A 20,343-nucleotide genomic window follows, 5' to 3' on the forward strand; every position below is an offset into this window, starting at 1 on the left:
CGCTTTACGAGTCGATATATTTTATTCGAGGTAAGCACCGTCCTGATACTTACACCCTTCGCCTCCCCTTTCTCTCGAATTAGTCGAGATTCCTCGTATTTGCGATTCAATAATCAAACACGGATCGAAATGGGAATTTTTATCTCTGCACTGTTTATGTTACGTTTTCAGTGCGAGTTACGCGAAATTGATGACACATCTCGGAATAATCCGTGACGCTGTAAAACTTTGTAACGCGTTGACGCACGTCTCGGTTAAGTAAGATGGAATTAAATTCCGCGATCCGACGTGTCTCGCGACGGCGCGCGAAGATTTCGACTGTTGTTGCGCCGAAATCGAATCAAAGTTTCGCAACACGGACGCGACGCGTCGTTGCCTTCTCTTTCGGGGATAATCCACGGCCCAAATTGGCAGGATTACTCCCGCCGAAGACTGGGCCACGTCCTCGAGATTGCCGGGATTACGCGGCTGTAACGCACGTCGCACGAGCAAGGTCTATCGCGCCCGCCACGTGCAAATACAGGTATTATCGGGTATTACGTCGAGTATACGCATCGTGCGTGAAAGAACAGCATCGTCGTCGTCGTCATCATCTTGTGGATCGCGCCGAGTGGATTTAACGCCTAAATCATCCTGGGGGGAAGAAGGAAATCGTCCTTCGCTTTGGCGTTTAAAAGGAATTATTTCGATTCGCAAGAAATAATTCAGTCGAAACAAAATTCATGCCGACACGCGGCATTATTTTTAAACTGCGAGATCTTGCGTTGTGTTTCCGAAGATATGAATTATATTTTCCTGAGCCGTCATTCGTTCACTATTTCCGGGAATGCATCGCGTGTCCTCCGGGGGAAAAAAATGGTGTATCTAATACGGCCGGTCAGTAATAGAGATATTTTACACCTTTGCGAGGGTTCTCGAAATTGAAATTGGTTCACGGGCCATGCGTGTAGGCTCGCAGAGATAGATATATAGGTGTTGTTCGTCGTTATATTGATGCCGACATCGGGCGCTGGCGGTGGTCTCGCGTCGTGTCCACGGACTCTCCCACAATTTTTTTTATATATTTATCGCACCGTTAATCGAATCCCGCTGAGCGCAAACGTAATACACATACATCTTGGATCTGGATGCGAAGCGTACAGATGATAAGATCATAAAGAACGCTGAATTACACGCGATATTTCAGCGGGCTATTTTTAAACGATTTTTATTCGCAATCCATCTTTCGGCGGAAAGTTATTTATCCATCGCGATATGGAGAAACACAGGCGTGCAGGAATGAACGGGAGCAACCGCTCGATCTCGTTAATTCGAGCCACGTGCCTCTTCACGAAGGCGGAAATACAACTGGCGGAGCGTTCGCGAGAGCTTAAAACGTAAATAAGTAGGCCACGTCGAAATCGTAATGTTCCCCAACGCAGCACGACATAAAAATTAAAATTAGCCCGAGAGAAGGAGGGAGGGAGATGGTTCGCTCGTGCACCCCAGCGAATATTATGCAAAGCCGTGAGCAATAAAAATAACATATTGCGACCGCGAGAGAGAGGCGTAAGTTTTAATCCAATATTACTAAGATAAGTCTTGAGCTCCGCCCGAGAGAAAAAGATTTCTTTTGTGTAACGCACCCCAGCGTTACATTGCGGTTATTAGAAAGTGCTCTCTTTCTCTTTCTTTCCGATTCCGCGTACCGCCGAGGGGGAGCTTCCTTCGTTATTCCTCTGCTGCGTAACGGCACACGGATGCATAAAATCATCCGCGAACCATGTCCACGTGAACGCCTTCTCATTTCCACTTGTCTTTCTGTCTTACTGGGAAACTCTCGGATTTGAATGCGCGCGGTAACTTGCAAGATAATTAGCGAGCGTGGAGAATTGATAGCGGTATATTTCATTACGTTATCCGCGGCTGCGATCTGAATCCCGCTGGTTTGCAAACTCCAGTGCGCTCTCCTATTGTACTGTTATATCTATAATCAATTAATTTTTTCGATCAAATAACAGATCATTATTAAATCGAAATTCAAGATTGATCGAAGATGAAACGTTTAAGAACTCAAGAATACATAGAGAGAGAGAGAGAGAGAGAGATGAGTGTGTCAGGCTCAAGTATTCTCGGGCATCGCCTTTTTCCCGCCTAACGCGTGAAATCGGACAAATCCAATCTGACTGACGGCATCGCGCGGGGAAGGATGAACGAAAAGGATGAAACGTCCGTGGAAAAGGAAAGATTGTTGCGCGGAATCGAAGGGCGCGGCACTCGTAAAAATTTATAATTTGGAAAATATCGCACGAGATGGTGACGGCGGCTGCCGATTTTCGTCCGGCGCGGCGACCAGATTTATAAAGCGGCAAATCGAAGGACCAGGCTGTGGGGAGGCGTCGGCGGGTAAAAAGGGGGACGACGGCGACAACGATAACGGCGAAAGACTTTTGACGAAAATTGAAGTCGTTGTTATGACGGGAATTGCGCGCGACGAGGCTTTACGAGGGGACGCTCTCGTCGACGCTCTCGCAAGTTCCGATCAAAAAGACAGAGCACGAGAGGACGAGAGGAAGGGAGGGAGGAGGGAGAGCGAAAGAGTGAGAGAAAAGTCGGCGGGGGCGGAGAAAGAGGACACGCGGAAGAGAACCGGAGAGTGCGTGGAAGACGATAATTCGGGAGCGGAACGCTCGTGCCAGCTATCATAATATCGGTATAACAGCGGTTCTCAAAACTATGATCATTCCGACAAAAAGCAGGATTACATCCGCGAGATGATCGTTTTTCATGCTTAACTAAATACAAAATAAATAGCTCGAGGAAAATTATTAAATTTTTATGCCGATCGCTATCTCAGTTTGTCGCAGAAAATTATTTCAATATATTTTTCTCAATATTTTTATCTAACATCGGTGTTATTAAAAATATCCCCGCTTTACGTCTATCATTATTCTTAAAGATTACCAGATATAACATGCGGCAGATGCTGGATTAGTCTGATAACGTCACCGCCGGCACTCAGTCACCAGCCGAACGTAAACGTTCTTAATGTCCGATGACTGTATCGTTTCACCAGATGTAAGGTCACATGAAACCTGACTCCGCAATATATATCAAATGCGGGGAGCGGTACGGAAAAAAACCGGGGGTGAGACTCCATGAGCCATAACTGAATTCGGCGCTTTTGTGACGCATAAGGTCACGTGGCGAAACGCAAAGGAAAACCGAGCGGTTTCTCATCGATCCTCCGCTCGGACTCCTCGGCTTCCAGGATGCGCTCCTCCCGCGTAGTCGCGCACGCTCGGTGGGATCCGACCTAACAAAGATCTCGTAAGAGACTCGGCGAGCTCACTCGAGCCTCTCAAGGAGTCTACTTGGGTTATTTTCCCATAACCCGGCGTTGGATGGCCCTTGTTTTCAGGACACCACGGAGTATTTGGACGGCGCAAGACGGTAGCAGCGGAACGCGATAAGGCACCGGCATCGTAATTCAAAGATAGCGCCGTGTTTGACCTCAGTATAGTGGCCCCTTTGTAGCTTTGTAGCCAGCCTCGTAGGAGGCACGATATTTGCGCCCCGGCCGTGCTTGGAAACAGGAAACCGACCAGCAGCGGCAGGATACGACGCGATGTCAGAAAATTGCCTTCTGGAAAGCCCAGAAGTCCGTGAGATAACGATTAACTTTCTTATACATTCAGATACGTCTCGGGAATATTTTCCGCGTATTACAAAGAGCGTAACATTTCATAATTCGCGTATTAAAGAAATCTGTACAACAAAGATAGTTATCGCGATCATTACGAGTGACCTCTTTTCTCTATTTCTTAACACTACCGCGAGGAAGTATGTCATTATCATAGAAATGTTTATTTCATTACTCTGATTTCATGCGCGCGCAAGAAACGATAATGTCTTCGCACCACATCACACGCAGATTGTGTTAGACGCATATATGAGATACGGCGCGGTGCAATCGCCGTCGTTGCAACAACATCAGAGAGCATTTAATCCGGAATACCGAATGCGAGAGCATATCGCCAGCCCCGAGCGATAGATTTGGGCAATGCGCGAGAACGGGGTTGCAACCCTCGGTCGGTTGGAAGTGCACCCTATCCCTCGACGGGCCATTAATAATATACCCATATTGGACACAATTCACCTTGAAATTAACCGGCAGCCGATTGGTAAGCCTGGCCAAATTGACTTCGAAATTGACAATTTACGATCGCTCGCTCGTTCGCTCGCTCGCTCGCCCGTTCGTTTGTTCGTTCTCTCGCCTCGTTCTACTCATTTCGACTCTTTTCTGGCAAGCGTTAGGCAGCGTGACGCGTTGAATTCACCAAAGTGCCATCGCATTCACGGTCGAGGATTATTCTGCCGATATGCTCGTCAAATTGTGGCATTTTTCGTTCTACAATAAATACATTAAACTCGTATTAAATTGTGATAAAAAAAATTGACGTATCTCAAAGCAATCGACTAAGTTTTTCTTCTTAATGAAATTCTGCGTATGTTGATGAAAAGATAAAGAAATAATAATTTCATAGTACAAATATTTATTTAAAGAAATCTGTATCTCAAATGTTACAAATTAATAATCTATAAAGCCAAATATATCACGGATCTAAAATTATTTCATCGAGGTACAATAATTTTTTTTATAAACATTGTACATTATCTTTTTTCAAGCTACTCTGCCATTTTTTTTAGAACTTTTTCAAATATTTTATAGTAATATTATTTTTTAATAATTCGGTCAAATGCAAATTTTATGCCCGGAAAAGATTTTCATCTCTTTGTTAATAGTGACATAGACTTCCCGTTACGTTGACAAGACACGCCGATGGCGTTGCAAGAAATTTTACACATGTATACCGGTTTAATGTGGCGTACACAGGATAGCACGCACGCGATATTGCTCGCATGACACACGCATCTCACTCCCATCTTTTCTCCTTTTGCTCGGCACACTCTTACCGTCCGTCCTTAACGTCGTATGATCGTTCGGAACGCGAAACACGAATGGCAAATATTTGCGTTACAGTGTAATCACTATTGTAGCACCAATAACGGGCGAGCGTGGCGGCGGAAGTGTACGAAGAAAACTCAGGCACTGAATTCGGTTTGATAATATCAATTGTGATTTGAGAAAACTAATTAACGTCATCCAAACACAATTTCTAATATGCGAAAGAATACAGGCGGCTTCTTAATTGCACACGTGTTGATTTATTTTCTGCCACGGCGAAAGTACGATTTAAATTAATAACATAATTGCTCCCTATGGGAAAATAATGATATTCACATCCGTTTCCCTTGATTCCGAATGAAGGAAATTTTGGACGACGCACAATGGAGACTTGTCTCACATCGATTTTAACGGGAAATTATTGTGGTTTATCGTCAGAGTTTATCATAATGGATATCGCAGGAGCTGTCAGAAGTGCAGCAGGAATCGCGAGAAAACGCTCACGTTAAATTACACCGAGGTCGATTGCGCGCGGCGCGGTGCCTGCGCTTTCCACGGAAGCGGCTGCCGCATAATTAAGACAATTAAGGTACCCGCTATAAATCACACCGCGCTCATCTACTTAAGGCTTAATATCAGATCGGCGATCTAAGCGAGTACCACTTCCACGTACGGCTGAATACGTGCTCGATCTATCCCGCGCCTCGCATTGTCCGCTCAATCTCCTTTTCTTTGCTCGATTTCGCGGATTCCGTTCCTTCGCTCGAATCCGCCAACTCAGAGGTCAGCGCGTATTAAGACGCGAACAATTCCACCTGCGTGATGCCGATCCGGGATCCCCCGACACCTTTGCCACGGATTCGAATCATGAATTCGATTCGATTCGATCGGCTCGCTGCGTTTCGGTTGCGCTGAGTTTTTTTGCGCCGCTCGCCAGGCACACAGCGCGACTGCACCGGATACGCACGGACGAGCAAACGGTTTGAAAGAACTAAAGACTCCGAAGTCGATAGATCGTTAAACGCCCCATCGCTTACGAAAGCCATGTAATTCCCCGCGAGTCGCGCCGCGCGGACTCCCCATTCCGCTCCCTTCATCCTTCCTTCCGTCTTTCTTTTTTCGTCCGTTTACTTCTCCTTTGCGTTTTGCGCTGCCCTTTCCTTCTCTCCGCGCATTTCTCCGTTTCTTTCTTCCTTCTCCCGCCGATTGCGTCGTCGATTCGTCTGTCCCTCACCGTGGATGCGATCTGGTTCTCCACCGAAGGTGCAACGATCATTAGGGCGGGGAACGATCGGGATCGGAGCATAGCACCTGGCCCGATCATCGGCAACTTTTAATGCCCACACGCAATTCCGAATGAGAACCCGGCCAAGTACAATATAGAAGTGTGCGCGGCCGAATCTAATCGATCGATCGCACCGCGCCGAATAACGTTCAAAACGATCGTTTGGGCGATAATTTTCAGCCGCCTAACCGTTTCAGCCCCGCTCGAGAGGTATACTCGCTGATGCGATTCGTTTGTGAAATGAGCGCGGCGGATGTCTGTCTTGCCCCGACCGTATAAATCACGCGACAACAGTCGGACGGCCCGAAAACTCGCAAAGTCTTTGATCTTCGTTACGATTAAACACGCTAATTGCAACTCACTCGTATATATAATTCGCGCGATACGCACTCGTAAATTCCGTCTTAAAGATCGTCTCGATCTTCGCGGAGGACACTTTCGAGGACAACGTCCGAAAGGGGAAGCAATAGCTCAAACACATGTAATTATCTGGAACCTTCTGGCAACGGCATTAAATTTAAACCAGTTTGTCAATAATTACTCACGACAGGGAAGTACAAGGACAAGCTGTTCGAGCGAACTATCGCGATGGTGGTTGCGCAAAATAAAGCCCTTTTCGGAATTATTTACGTTTTATTTTTCTCGCGTTCTAATTGTCTCATAATTCAAATTGATTGTTGCAAAATCCATCGTTGAAGTAATTACATGTCGATGCAGATCGCCGATCTCCGGCTCATCTCGAAAGACGGATCACTTTCCTCGGCACAGACACGGTAGCGCGGCTGTTGTTGCCGCAACGCGCGATTATTAGCGATCTCTTGATCTCTTCGTGTTGGCCAATGGCCTGCTCCACGCCCGTCTTATCGTTGCTCCGCTATTGTTTCGTCACGATGTCCACGTAATGCAGATGTTACGTAAATTCTTCTCGATTCGTTCGCGAGAGGGAATTCGGTTCGAAGAGACAAATGAATGTTAAGTACGTGCGATGAGATGAATAACTTTGTTCAATATTTTTTTATCGAATTGTATCAACAGGTACGTGGAAGCGTAGATATTTTCGCGAGTGTGTGTGTCGCAATCCCCGGAGAATATATCGTTTCAACCCGCTCGCGTTAGATTTCCAATCGCCGGGAAGGCGACGCGCCTCGCTCGCGCCGGATCGGTGCCTTATTTCGCTGATCGCGCGGTACGCAAACAAATGCGCATTATGCGGGGTCTAAGCGGCCAGAAAGTGTGCTCGTGTTTTCGGTGTAACCTGAAGCTAAGCGGTTTAAGAGATCAACGCCGTATAAACCGGCCGTCTGAGAATTGTCTGGGGATCCCGCGTGCGTGAGAGGCGGCGGTGAAAAAGGGAGAGAGACAAGTAGCAAGACGAAAAAGAACGTCGGCAGGACAGAGAGTGGGCGGGAAGGGAAGGCGAAGGGAGCGAAGGATGGCTGAGAAGAGGAGAGTGAGACACTGACGAGAACATGAGGAAGTTTCTGGACAACGAAGAGGCAAGGGCGAGCGCGAAAGACGGGATGAAAAATTAGATTTACAAATCTGTCTTGACTACTATGAGATTGCTCGCTTACCGGTTAGCGGTGCTCAGCCTCCGCCTACTCCGCGAAAATATAACCACGCACGGTCGTAATTAAGAGAAGGACCTTGAATCTCTGAAAGTGCGTCTCGATTATGTTTCACATGTTTTCGATCGAAGGTGAATTAATAAAAATTTGTTTTTTCTTTTTTGTTGAGATAACGCGAAAATATATCGTGACCTGAAAACGTTGAGAACATTCCCGGTTAAACAGGTTGAAGGTAAAGAAAGGCAACAAGTCCCGGATATTTTTTCACTGCAACAGAAGGCAAGTTTGTAAACATTTCGTACGCGCCGCGCTGTGTCGCGATGATGTGCGCGCCCGTGTGTGCGATGTGAGCGTCTCTCTGGCGCCTACCGCCTATGAAAAATGAATCTCCCTCCCCCGAGCGCACCGGTATCATCGCCACTGTCGTACAGATTGTTTCAACGGAGATCTCTCTCGTCTGCCTCGCCGCCGACAAAGCTGGAAAGGTGCCAGTGATGCTCATCAAAGAAAACGCCGGCCACTTGAAATGCCGGAAACTTGAGGCATGAATCTTTGCAGAATAGCAGTGGATCGCAGGATCTTTTACATTTACAGAACACGATTTTGTCAAACACATCTTGAAGATTTTATTTAAAAAATTGCAAAAAAAACTTAGGTAAATGCAATTTATAAAGTGTAAAAACAATTTGACTTTATATACGCAATTATTTATATACATTATTAATTATTATTTTACAGCTAATAAATTACATATTTCATCAGTGAGTCTTAATTTATACATGTATGATATTGTGTGCTTTAAGAAGTAGCGTGTGAAATGGCTGTACAAATTTGTCTGACACCCGGTAACATATACAAAACCATGTGTTAGTTTTCCAGATGACTTTCATTTTTCTTTAGTCATGTAAGAGTCTGCTCTCGAAACGTTCGCACGATCTACGTAGATTAGTCGTTAAGGTTTTCAAATTGGTTCCTCGGCCAGTGAGCCGGGTGTTCCTTTAATGGTTCGCGCGGCAGCGCGGCACCTTCTGAGATTCCTTTTCTCTCAAGTAATCTCTCAAAATCTGAACTTGAGATCCACACACATTCGAGGCACCGTAAATCAGACTTATTTCCAGAGGAAAGATCAGCAGCCAATCGTTAAAGCATTTTTATGTACCTGCGGCACGCAGCCAATTTCAATTCACGGCTCGCAACATTATCAGTCGTTAATAATTCGCAGTTTCAACTTCCTCGTTTCTCGCCGCATTTTATCGACCGCGAAGATTGCCATCGCACAAACGAATCGGGGAACTCGTTTCCGTTCGCGCAAGGGTTCGCCGATCTTTCCTCAAATTCCAGCAGATAACTCTGGTCGTGATGCATATCGCGATCAGGACGATCGGGGTAAGACATTACCTCGATGACAGGTGTCTCTAACCACAGTAACTCTCTCTCACTGTACAGCTCCAGGCCAGGAAGACCCCCAAAGCGAGCTTCCGTTGGGTTGAGCCTCGCGGCCAGCCACCTAGCCGCCGCGGCTGGCCATCATCCGCAGCACTCCCTGAAGAAGCACAGGATGGACAACGGCGATTACTACGAGAACGGACACCTCGGTGAGTCCTCAGTATATTTTGCATTATTCCGCGCCTAAAAAGAAACGCATTAAAATAATAGAAAAAGCTATGTCTCATGGAAAATATTTGTAATTGCGAAATCGTTCTTGTCAACCTGTGATTGTGATATTATTTCGATTCAATTCGACCACTGGACATTCCGCGCTTAAATGTTGCGACTTTTGAGCGTGATTCTTACGCGAGAAATTTGAGGCTAACAAATACAGACGGTGGAGCGCGGTTATGCCAAATAGAGCACGTACGTGGCAAATAGACGTGCGTAGCGAGGGCCACGCGCTTGATTACTGCCATCCGTATATGCGCTCCGGCACACGGTGACCCTACCGATCAATTAATTAGGGGAATCAAACACACTTGGAGTGAGCAAATTAACTGCGACTGCACCGTCGTGTTGCGGCCTGCGGTGGCGGTCACCGATAGCCGGGATATTGTACGATCCCTTTACGTAAATGGTACTCGCGCTCTGTCTTCACATTTCCAATCAACGGATTCCGATTCAGCTTCTCCGCTATTCTCGATTTTCCTGGCGACATATCGCGTCGCATTACGCATCGCGCACCGCATCTAATAAATTATTAATAATGAACATTTTATCAATTATTAATGATGTTTGCCGTTATTAACAACACAATGCGATTAATAATATTATATTTTGCGCGACTTTGTTCATCCTTACGCGATATTTATAGCTCGTTGGAAACATCCGAAAGGTCGATAAATATGCATACAATATTCATTGGTTTATTTGCGCAGACTCTTTGTGCTGCGCGATAGCGCTTTGAACGGTTGGGATGCGCTTATTTCACAGATATATTATTATCAGGGGACGCGCAGACAAAGCGCGAGTAAGAGAGAGAGAGGTAGAAACGGGGACCGTTATTGCCGTCACGTCGAGAGAAGGAAATCGTTAAATCACGTCATACGGCGGCGGCGTCCATCGACGTTCGGAAATTGTTTAAGCAAATAATCGCGAACATGCCGGGCCGACCAATTTTACGGGCAAATACGTTTCACGGTGCAACGTTAATGAATTAATGCCGCGGCGCTCGCGCGGGCCCGCGCCTGCAGCCAGCCGTGCTCGTTCTCTCGCGCGCTCGTCGGGGTAAACGTTGAAACGGCCGGCAATTAATTACGGCCGTGCGGTAATTGTATAATTGTTTTACGATTGGAGCCAGCCCCCTGCTTCCCTCGCCACCCCCTCGTCACGCGGCTACTTCGGTATCCCGATTGCGCCCGATCCGTTCGTCTAAAATATACGATCGGTGTACGCGTCGCCCGGGAAACAAATTAAAAGGCTAAAACGGGCGCGTTGACGTATCGCGACTAGCAGTTAAACGCGAAGGAAAAGAGATGTATAGAGAGGGAAAAGAGAGAGAAAGAGAGAGAGAGAGAAAGAAACGAGAGTCCTGCGGAGGTGGGAGATGTGCGAGCGAGCAATTTTTTTCAATTTCGCCCGGTGAATGCGGCACTTCCCGTAAGACAATTAATAAACACAACAAGGGAGATCCGATCACGATAGCGGGCGCGAAACACATATTCGGGAACGCATGGAGTACAATGGATCGACGCGACGTACGTGTGAGTTTCTGTGCGTGTGCGAGAACGCCCGATACGCATCAATGTTATCTCTACGAAATTAAAAGCGATGAGAAAAATAAATAGCTGTAGGTGGACGGGAAGAGAGACGAAAGAGAGGGAGAGAGAGAGAGAGAGAGAGAGAGAAAGAGAGAGAAAGAGCGAAGGTGAGGATCTTGAAAGCGGATGTTTAGCTAAAGTCGCGTGCGCGTCATGATGAGATGGCGTTTGAATTGCAAGCATACGCATACACACGCATACACACGCACACACGTTCCCTATTTCTCAAACGATCTGTTAAGACGGCAGAGTTTTCAGAAACCAAAATAGCTAACAGAATTCCGTCCTAATCGTTTAATACATCGATCGCGGAGGTATCATTAATCAAATTGACCCGGCGCAATTTATATTACATGACCTAATGCATATCGAATTGTTTATTAGCGCGCGAACTAAGTCAATTATCCGGCCTGGTTTGCGCATTTGGGCGAGTATGACGAGCATTAGCTCAAATATACGACCGAAATTTACTGTTAATAAATTTGTGACTTTTCCTTCAAGCGCGCTTGAATATGACACATCGCGATGCCTCGCGAATCGCGCGAACGAGCTCGCGATTCATCGGCGACGCTCGCGCCGTTGCAACTAATGCATTACATCGACAAGCGTAATCGTACGGTTGTTCAACGGATAGCGGGGCAAATTTTCGGGTAGCTGCTCGAAGAGCATGCGACATACATACATACATACATACGCGCAGAAAAGGGAAAGAGAAAGAGAGAGAGAGGGAGGGGTGGGAAGCGTGTCGCGCTCGTGGGGTGGCTGGGTGGGTGGTTGGTTGGTCGGCGGGGTGGCTGGGGTGAGTTCGGCCGGACGGGCCGCGGCTTGAAACGACGGTGTACTGCCAAGCGAATGCTCATAAAAGCATTGATTAACTGTTGGCGGTCGTAGGTCAGCCGGCACACGGCTGGCTCGTGTACCAATAAAACCCAGCTAATAGTAGCCCGACATCGCTTCAATATCATGCGTCGACCATCCCGAAAGCTCTCGTCGCCCGCGACAATTTTCACGCTCGAAATAACGGCGCGAAAGTCGCGACGTCCGGTCGGGACTCGCTGCCGATTCTTGGAGCAATCATTGTGCGATGCGATATTTGAAATTTATATGACAACGTTATCGAAATAATGGTGCTCGGGAGCGTCTTATATCATCGCATGTACTTCTAGAGCCGACACGGCCAAGGACACGCGCACCTGCCTTTTCCGTTTTTAGCTTTAGAGGTGATCCGGCGCGCTCGCAGATCGCTCGACGCATTTCCGGGAGTTGTGCGTATGCAAGATTTTAATTGCTGCCGGCGCACATGAGTACTTAATGAGTGGTTATGTTTTGTTGATGGTTTGATAGGGAGAATAGATTACTATGAGCGGGTATCTCTTTCTACGATGGCGTTACTTGCAATTCATAATTAGGCGTTATCAATGCTCGCCAGAGAACTTAATAAGCAGCGTGATTGCTAATTTGCTTAATAATTACGACTTGATGTTTAAAATAGTCTTGATTAAGTAGGCCGTTTTTTTTTAAATACATTTATACAATTACATTTCATGCTCATTATTAACTTTCATTATTATCTTATTATTATAACTCTCATCATTATCTTTCTTTATGCAATATTTATGAACAAAATTGATTTATACATCGGAAGGGAAAAATTAATATTGCTATATGTAGACGCTCAATCGAGGCGTTAAATATCACGCAAATATTGCAGATTTACAGAGAGGTGTTATATATCGCGAGTACCCTATTACAAATTTACGACCGCTGACGAAAGGATCAAGTATGTATACTGTGTGCTTATACAAGACTGCATCCAGTCTTTCTGACCGCGGGCTATCGAAGCCCACGAAGTTGTGGTCGGCGATACCGACCGATCAGGTAGCCGTGCGAGGTAATTAATGAATAGGGAAAACGGTGAATCACCACGAGAGTTGAGAATGTGTATATTGCATTAATGATTCCTATTCCAGACAATTATTAAAGAACACACGAAATACGAGAGTCATTGGCGCATGAGAATTTTTTATTCCGCGATCAATAATTATTTTGCTCGTACTATTGAGTGACGAATGCGAAAAATACTAGATTCGAAAAAATTGTTATAATAAAAACATGAATATTGTCAGAGAAGACTATAATCAATATTCGAAAATTAATTTATTTGATTTATTTTTATTATTAAATTATTGTTGTTGAAAACGTGAGTTGGAGAACTGCAAAATAAGCTAATAGAATAATTGGAAAGAGGGAGAGAGAGAGAAAAGATCCTGAAGTATAATTTCGATGAATCTATTATTTTTTGCTCTTGCTAGACACGTTTCGGCTGATTTTTTATCCCTCATCAGTTACAATCAAGGTTTAGTCCGGCTTAATTGTTTTTTACGATAGAAAACAAGACGAAAAGTGCGAACGGCGCGGCGAAAAAGCGAATGCTCGGTGGAGGCTGAAGGGAAACGCAAGAAGGCGCCGTGTTAACCGACGCGAAGTAACAAAAGCATCGGTGTATTAAGTCTCTTCATTTCTATAACGCCGTTACGGGTTTACGGTGCGCGCTGCGCGACCGTAAATCAATCGCCTCGAGAGAATTTTCGCGTCTCATCGCTTTTTGCGTCACGGGAAAAGAGCCCGCGCATGGCCGCGCCGCAAATGAAGACATCAATGAGAGGGGACAATAAAAAAGTCGAGATCGAAAGAGAGAGAGAGAGAGAGTTCGCGCTTTAAAACTTCACGGTTTTAGTATGCGGCGAAAAAAAAAGTATTATTAATACAGCGTATTATTAATATCCATTTTGTAATCCCTCGCTTCGTGTAGTCATGCGTTAGAAAAGCGAGACAGAAACATCGCATGAACTGTTCGATTGAGTCCCGTTTTTAATTATGTTCCGACTCTCATTTACGACGCGGAGAAAGCTGACGAGGACGACAAATCGTGACACGTCATATAAACATCGGTCTCACGCGGGAGGCGCACATTTGCAACAACGTTTCTTACGTTTTAATCCTGCTAAAAAAAAAAAAAAAAAAAAAAATAAAGGAGTAACCGATCGACACGTTCAAGCATACACCGACGCGCAAACTGCTGCGAGGGCCGTCGTAAAATTCGAGCCGCTTCTCAAAGCTCTCGCGAGACACGAGGGAATTTTAGTACGACTTAATTACGACGGTCCTCGCGCTCTGCCCTGTCGTCCTTTTTATTCCACGAAGACCCGGGGGCGCGTTTATGACGCTCCCGCGGATCCGCCCAACCACCGAAGGATCTAGGATCTTTGAGAGAGATCCCCGTGTCCAATCGGCCGTCCGAAAATCATTTCTGTATATATCCCGCGGAATTGTAGCGGATTTTGAGTCGTTGGCCGCCGATTTATCGAGTTTTGAAGAGTCTCGCTAGTGTTTGCACTTGAGAATTTATTAATAGAAAAATTAGAAGGTGTCATTTTTGTCTATATATAGCGTAATGTTTTCCGAATATATTGGATAATCTACATGTTTTTTTAATGCGATTCGCGTACGGGACGGAATATGTAACATCGATCGCGCATTGTGTGCTGGAAACCGCAGAATCCGACATCGACAGAGGAGATCGGCGAAAGTGAAACGCTTTTTGGGCAAAGTGACGGCAATTTCCTGCGATTAAAACCGCGACTAATTGGCTCAAAAATCTGTACAATTTCCGCCGCTCCGCGCGGCCTCTCGCCGGCCCGCTGGCGCGACCATTGGCAATGGCGATGGCGATGGTGGTGGTAGTCAACAATTTACTCGTTAGCGGCCGGGCGAGTGTGCCGCGCCGCTCAATTAACTTGCGAATCAACGAGCCGGCCGCTTTGTCTGCGCGCGAATATTTCTATGTAATTCGTACGCGCCGGCCCTCGTGACCAACAAACGCGCGCGATGCGGGAAATAAAAAGAGGACCGGCCGTGAGGCAATCGTGTGGTGTGGGAGGGCTAACAGAAAAATAACGGAGCAAGCAAATGAAAACCGACACCGCTGGCCGCTGTTTTCCAACCGTAAAAGGTCGGTTCGCCGGCAGGGGCGAATGTCTTTTGAGAGCGATCAAACAAACAAAAAACAAACAAACAAAAAAAATGATGATGGCTCGTTTGTATGAAAAACTGCGCTACACGCGTGAAAACAACCGTCCACGCAAATTAGTCTGCCGCCTCTCGCGGCTGTGGAAATGTCAACCTTTACAACACTCCTTGCGAGAAACATTTGTCGGGACTGCGCGTAAAGCATCGTTCGTGCACACCGCGCGCCGCTTTAACGACGCGGTTTAATCTTTATTTTAATAATCGCATAAAATGATAAACAACGCCCGCATACATTCCGACCGCGGACTGGTAAGTGCGCACGATAAATATGCACACGAGCGAAACGGCTTTAAAACGCTCAACAGTTGGACTCACATGTCACGCCAAAGGACATAAACCCGGTCCAACCATAAAAACTTGATGCGAGCGTTCGCGATTTTACTGCGACTACATGTAATTCTGTGACATGGCGCTATCGTAATTATCATATTGGTCGCGATAAATTTTTTTTTTTTCAATTTTGGAACCGATCTTACATCGAGCTAATTATCAATTTAGATTTCGTAACATTGTGTTATGAAATTAATAACAAATTTATGTAAATATAGGTTGCGTATGAAGTTAAGGCAGATCAATAATACGAATAATTCGTTCGTACGCGAGTTCGGCGGGAGGGAGAGCTGTTTTCTGGACTAGATCGCGAATAATGAAAATACCTGGCGGGTATCGCATACGATCGAGAAAACCGGTATCACTCGCTCTCCGTCCCTCCCGTTCGCTATCGTTCTCCCCGTCTCGCTCACGCGCTCTTTACCGGCAGCTTTACGCTCGTCGACGCACAATAGCGGCCCGTACGAGCTTCTGGGCCCATCCAGTCGAAAGATATTAATAACAAAATATGATATAATAGGAGCATCCCCTGCGCGAAATACAATACAATGTTTATGCAGAGGATTAAGCGATGTTGCGAGATCACGTGAAAAAGTATCGACCCCGCTGGGACCGGCCGTGCGTTCGCCACGCGGATAGCCGGGCCGGACTATTGCAACGCTGGCCGGCGGGCAGCAGGGGCAGATGGTTCGGGAACACGGGCCCGGGTTTGATCCTTCGTTTTGATTAGCCCGCGGGAGAGATTTACCTTCGAGATTAGACCCGGATACGATTTTTCGTGACGGCCAGAACGATTTCGAAACGTAATGTTTCGCCCGTTTGTCTCCGTCGTCGACATCTCGCGCGCCTCTCGACAGGTCTGGGGTCTCTCTTATCTCTCGAGGGAAACGGAATCGATCGAAATAGTTGTGCCTCGCGTGCGAACGAGTTGCAATCATGCCCCGAGCGCGAACGAACATATATATGTGTATATGTATATAGGCCGATAATCGAGCGAAATCAATCGGTATTCGGACGGCGTCGATAATCGGATCATCGAAATTTCAGGCCGTTTCTTCGGGCCGATAAATTTCGCGTCGAATAAAATATGCGCCGATTTATATTCGACCGGCCGATCTTCTTTTTGCGAGACGCGCTTTTAGACGCGGAGCGAAACCCGAAATCTGGCCCCGCGGGTACGATCGAGACAAGAGCGTATTCGTGCGTCGGGGATAGATAATTTCGCGAAAGACGTGGCCGCGATCGTACCTAATTTTATAAATTCGGAGTACGCTCATCGGCAAGGCTCGGCCCTCCCGACGGAGAACCAGATGGACGAAGCAAAGGGACGTGGATCCCGGAGAAAAAAGAGAAGGAGGGCGACGTGAGTAGATAGGATAGGAACAAAAGGAGATTCAAGATTCTCTCAACGGCCTCCGGATTGCCACTATTATATTATGCAGAGCGCCCGAAGATAAAGCGACAGAATACGTCGAGGAAACCGTTAAAAAGCAAACGAATGACGGCCGGATGATCAAGACGAAGAGGAAAAGGACGGAGGGCGGCGATGACGCTGGCTGCGATTTGGACGACGCGGGAAGAAAAAAAGAACGTAGAAATAGACGAAGGTGGAAAAATGAGAGTACGAGTGAAAACGCGAAAGAGTGAGAGAGGAAAGGAAAGACAAAGTCTTCGAGGGAGACGATCGTCTACGAAGGAGTGTAAATAATACTAAGGCTGATTGTGGGCGTGGCTGACAGAACTCTAAAAACCTTCGACTATATATCAAAGGGTTTACTGCCCTTGGATGATTCTCTCTTGCAGCAGGAGAAGAGACGCTGGAAGAACAAATACTGGACCGCTGCGCGCGAGAGGAGTGGGAAGAGGCAGAAGTAACTGGCGCTCGGACGAGCAGGCAGAAAGAGGAACGGAGGAAGAGGAAGGAACTCGACGAGGATCGGCGCGAGGACTCGAAAAGGAAAGTCCAGCCGTTTCGTCGTTACCGTGAACCACGGCGAAGATTAGTTGCTTCTTCTGCCTGTCCCTCGCCGAGACTCGTAACGCTCGCGTAGCTGCTATTTATCGGCTGCAAGGTGCCTCTCGTCTATGTCTCAATACTCTCGCGTCGTGACGGGGAAGAATTGTAAGAAATAGCGGGAAACGAATGCGAAGGGCAAAGTATATTCTTACGTTCTTTTTTTTACACGTGCAAAATTGATTGAAGATACGATTAACAAGTTGCCGTAAAAATGATGAATTTTTTTTCATTTGGAGGAATTATTATGTGTTTAATTATCTACAGCGAAGGGATATGATAGAAATTTTCAGTTCATCTCGTTCGCACATGTCTGTTCATCGGACATTAGCGAGCGAGAGATAGCCGCGCGTCTCAATACGTCCCGCGCTATCCGATCGGTCGATTAAGAAGGATGGGTGTGGTGGAGAAGGAAAACGAGAAAAGAGGAATACGGCAAAGTGGAGGAGGAGCGAGGAGGTGTGGATACCCATGGCATCCACTCTCTCCTCCGTTCTTTCGAGACTCGACGGATGTTGGGAGCTACCTCGATGGCTGCCCGCCTGCCTGCTCGCCGGCCCGAGTTGCTCGCCCGGCTAGCTGGCTGGCTGACTGCTTGGCTGGTTGCTTCGGCTCTCGATTACTTGAAAAACCGGATTCCTTCTGCGCGAAACTATGTTTCCCGTCTCGTGTTTATGTACCAACACACGGTCGCGGAACAATGTTGGTTATTCCCGCTGCATGTGTGTAACCGCGCGTCTCCCCGTTACACTCCGTTTTGTCTTCGATCGCCCCAGATTCTTGCGTCACGAGATGCGCCTAAATAAACTAAACGTCACGCGACGATGTACGTGCTCGTTGAACCGTGCGAGAAAACGAGAGTCGGCGCCGGCACCGCGATCGGAAATACAGAGCGAACGAAGAAGAAGAGAGCAGCGTCGGGTTGGTACTCGAGGAGTCGCGATGTCATCGGCCGTAGCCGGAGGGTCGGTGTTCGAGGGTTAAATCCAAGGGTTTTGAGGGAGTCGGTGTCGAGGGTAAACATATACGTGCCTAAGCACAAACACGCGCGCGCGTGTAGGCGCGCTTATGGTGATTCGGGGCGAGAGTATCCTCTCTCGGTAGATTTCTTCGTTGTTTGGTAAGAACAATGGCGGCAGCGTCGCGAGTGCGTCGAGGATACACAGGCACAAAGAGCATATTTTCCGAATAATTTCACGCAGCCCTCCGTTTGTCGGTGGTTGGCCAGCCAAAAGAAGCGCGATCCTCTGTTTGAAAAATTGAAAAGAACTGCAACGACGAGATGAAATCTGGCGGCGCCCTTTGGGCAAAAATATTTTTAATTAAATACAAAACTACAATTTTTTTATTGCTATAGATAAATTTTATTGCAAATTTAATTTTTCATCCTTTAATTTATGTTAGACGATCAATTAGATAGTCAATCCGTGACTCAGCAGTTGATACTAGATTTTTTTATATTAAATAAATCTTGGAATTATGCGGCGATATACACGATACTGTTAAACAATGGCTGGATAGTCGAGTTTATGATGCTTAATAAATTCCATCCGCTGCACGTGTGTGCGGTTCAGCCTTCATTCATCCGACCGCCGCGGCGGCGGCGAGTCGTAGGACGAGGGAAAAGACGTGACGAGACCGACGAGAGATACCGGGCACTCATTTAGCCCGGCAATTTATTCTCGCGTTTTGTAATTAACACCAGGAAAGAAGTAGCAGAAGTTATTCTTCTCCTACGGGCACGGGACGGCGTGGCACGGGTGGAAGCGACTACTCCGGTCAGTCTGCCCTTTTCCCCCTTCGTCATTTCACTTCGGCCTCGCTCCACCTTCGACTCTTCCTCACGTGAAGAAAACGTACGTATCACTATTAAGCGTCAGGGCGGTTGAGGCCCGGAACCCCCTGGACCAACTCGAGAATGAGAAACGGAGGATGGAGAAGAAGAAGATGGGGAAAAAAGCGGAGGAAGAAGACGCGGACGGGAAGAGAAAGAGAGAAGGAAAGAAAGGAAGCAGAAGAGAGACGGAGAAGAATGGAGAAAAGGAAATGGGGGTGGGAGGTAAGAGATGAGGCAACGGCGGCGGGGAGGAGGACGGTGGAGGATGATGGAGGCCTCTCCTCTGCATGCCACCGCAGTCAGCTCCAGACAGAAAGCGGTCTGTATAATTATGGGTTGTCACCTCATCAGCTCCGGGAGGGGCCGGAGAGGAGGTGGCGGTGCGTTCGGTCCGCGCGGGGGCACGGAAGGGCGGGGAGGTTATAGGAGTGCAGTCTTTAGCTCAAATTGTGTTTTATCGTCTTTCGCATTTGGCTTTAGGGTCCCGGCGACCGGGGGAGTGATTGCCGCCCGGAGCGCCCGCGCTCTCTCTCTCTCTCTCTCTTTCTCTTTCTCGGGGTCCCCGAGCGTGATTTTTTTCTCAGAAGATGTCCGTTCCCATCGGACGCGACGCCGCCGCGAGTGCGTCGCGAGCGAAGCGTGTTAAAGCGGACAATTGGAACGTGTGTTTAAAAACGCGGAGGCGCATCGCGCGTACGTCGAGGAAGACCGAAGGGAAGAGAATTGCGCGTAGCGTCACGCGTCAAGGACCTCGGGACGTCTTCATCTATCACAGAATTCTGACGCTGTATGCATTGTCGGTCGGTAAATACGTATTGTCGAGGCAGTAAAATCGGCGAAACGTGCATTTTAAGTTCCACAATGATCTGAACGCGCTCCGACGTACTCTTCCCCTGCCTTCTCTCTCTCTCTCTTCCTTTCTCTCTGGCTTTTGTGTGTCTTTCTTTTGTCTCAGCGTCCCTCCCTTTCGCGCATACACGCACTAATCTGCACATATACAAAAAGGGGCACTGCGCGAGAA

At 47.2% G+C, this 20,343-nt stretch overlaps 1 protein-coding gene and 1 long non-coding RNA gene across 15 annotated transcripts in view; one reads left to right on the plus strand and one right to left on the minus strand.

The window, feature by feature from the left end:
- The window catches only part of dac (dachshund), a 182,960-nt gene that overhangs the window by 65,473 nt on the left and 97,144 nt on the right, over positions 1-20,343 (plus strand). For 7 of the 9 annotated variants that reach the window (XM_067357063.1, XM_067357059.1, XM_067357060.1 and 4 more), the window contains one exon: positions 9,248-9,396. In XM_067357063.1, the coding sequence (XP_067213164.1) occupies positions 9,248-9,396 (149 nt within the window). The remainder of the gene's footprint in view (positions 1-9,247; positions 9,397-20,343) is intronic. The other 2 variants (XM_067357061.1, XM_012366248.2) reach the window with 1 other exon arrangement.
- The window catches only part of LOC105671804 (uncharacterized), a 179,667-nt gene continuing 167,790 nt past the window's right edge, over positions 8,467-20,343 (minus strand). For all 6 annotated transcript variants that reach the window (XR_001100691.2, XR_010890698.1, XR_010890699.1 and 3 more), the window contains one exon: positions 8,467-9,430. This is a non-coding gene — a long non-coding RNA (uncharacterized lncRNA). The remainder of the gene's footprint in view (positions 9,431-20,343) is intronic.

Source organism: Linepithema humile, chromosome 6 (genome assembly GCF_040581485.1).
Source record: "Linepithema humile isolate Giens D197 chromosome 6, Lhum_UNIL_v1.0, whole genome shotgun sequence".
Taxonomy (NCBI): Eukaryota; Metazoa; Arthropoda; class Insecta; order Hymenoptera; family Formicidae; genus Linepithema; species Linepithema humile.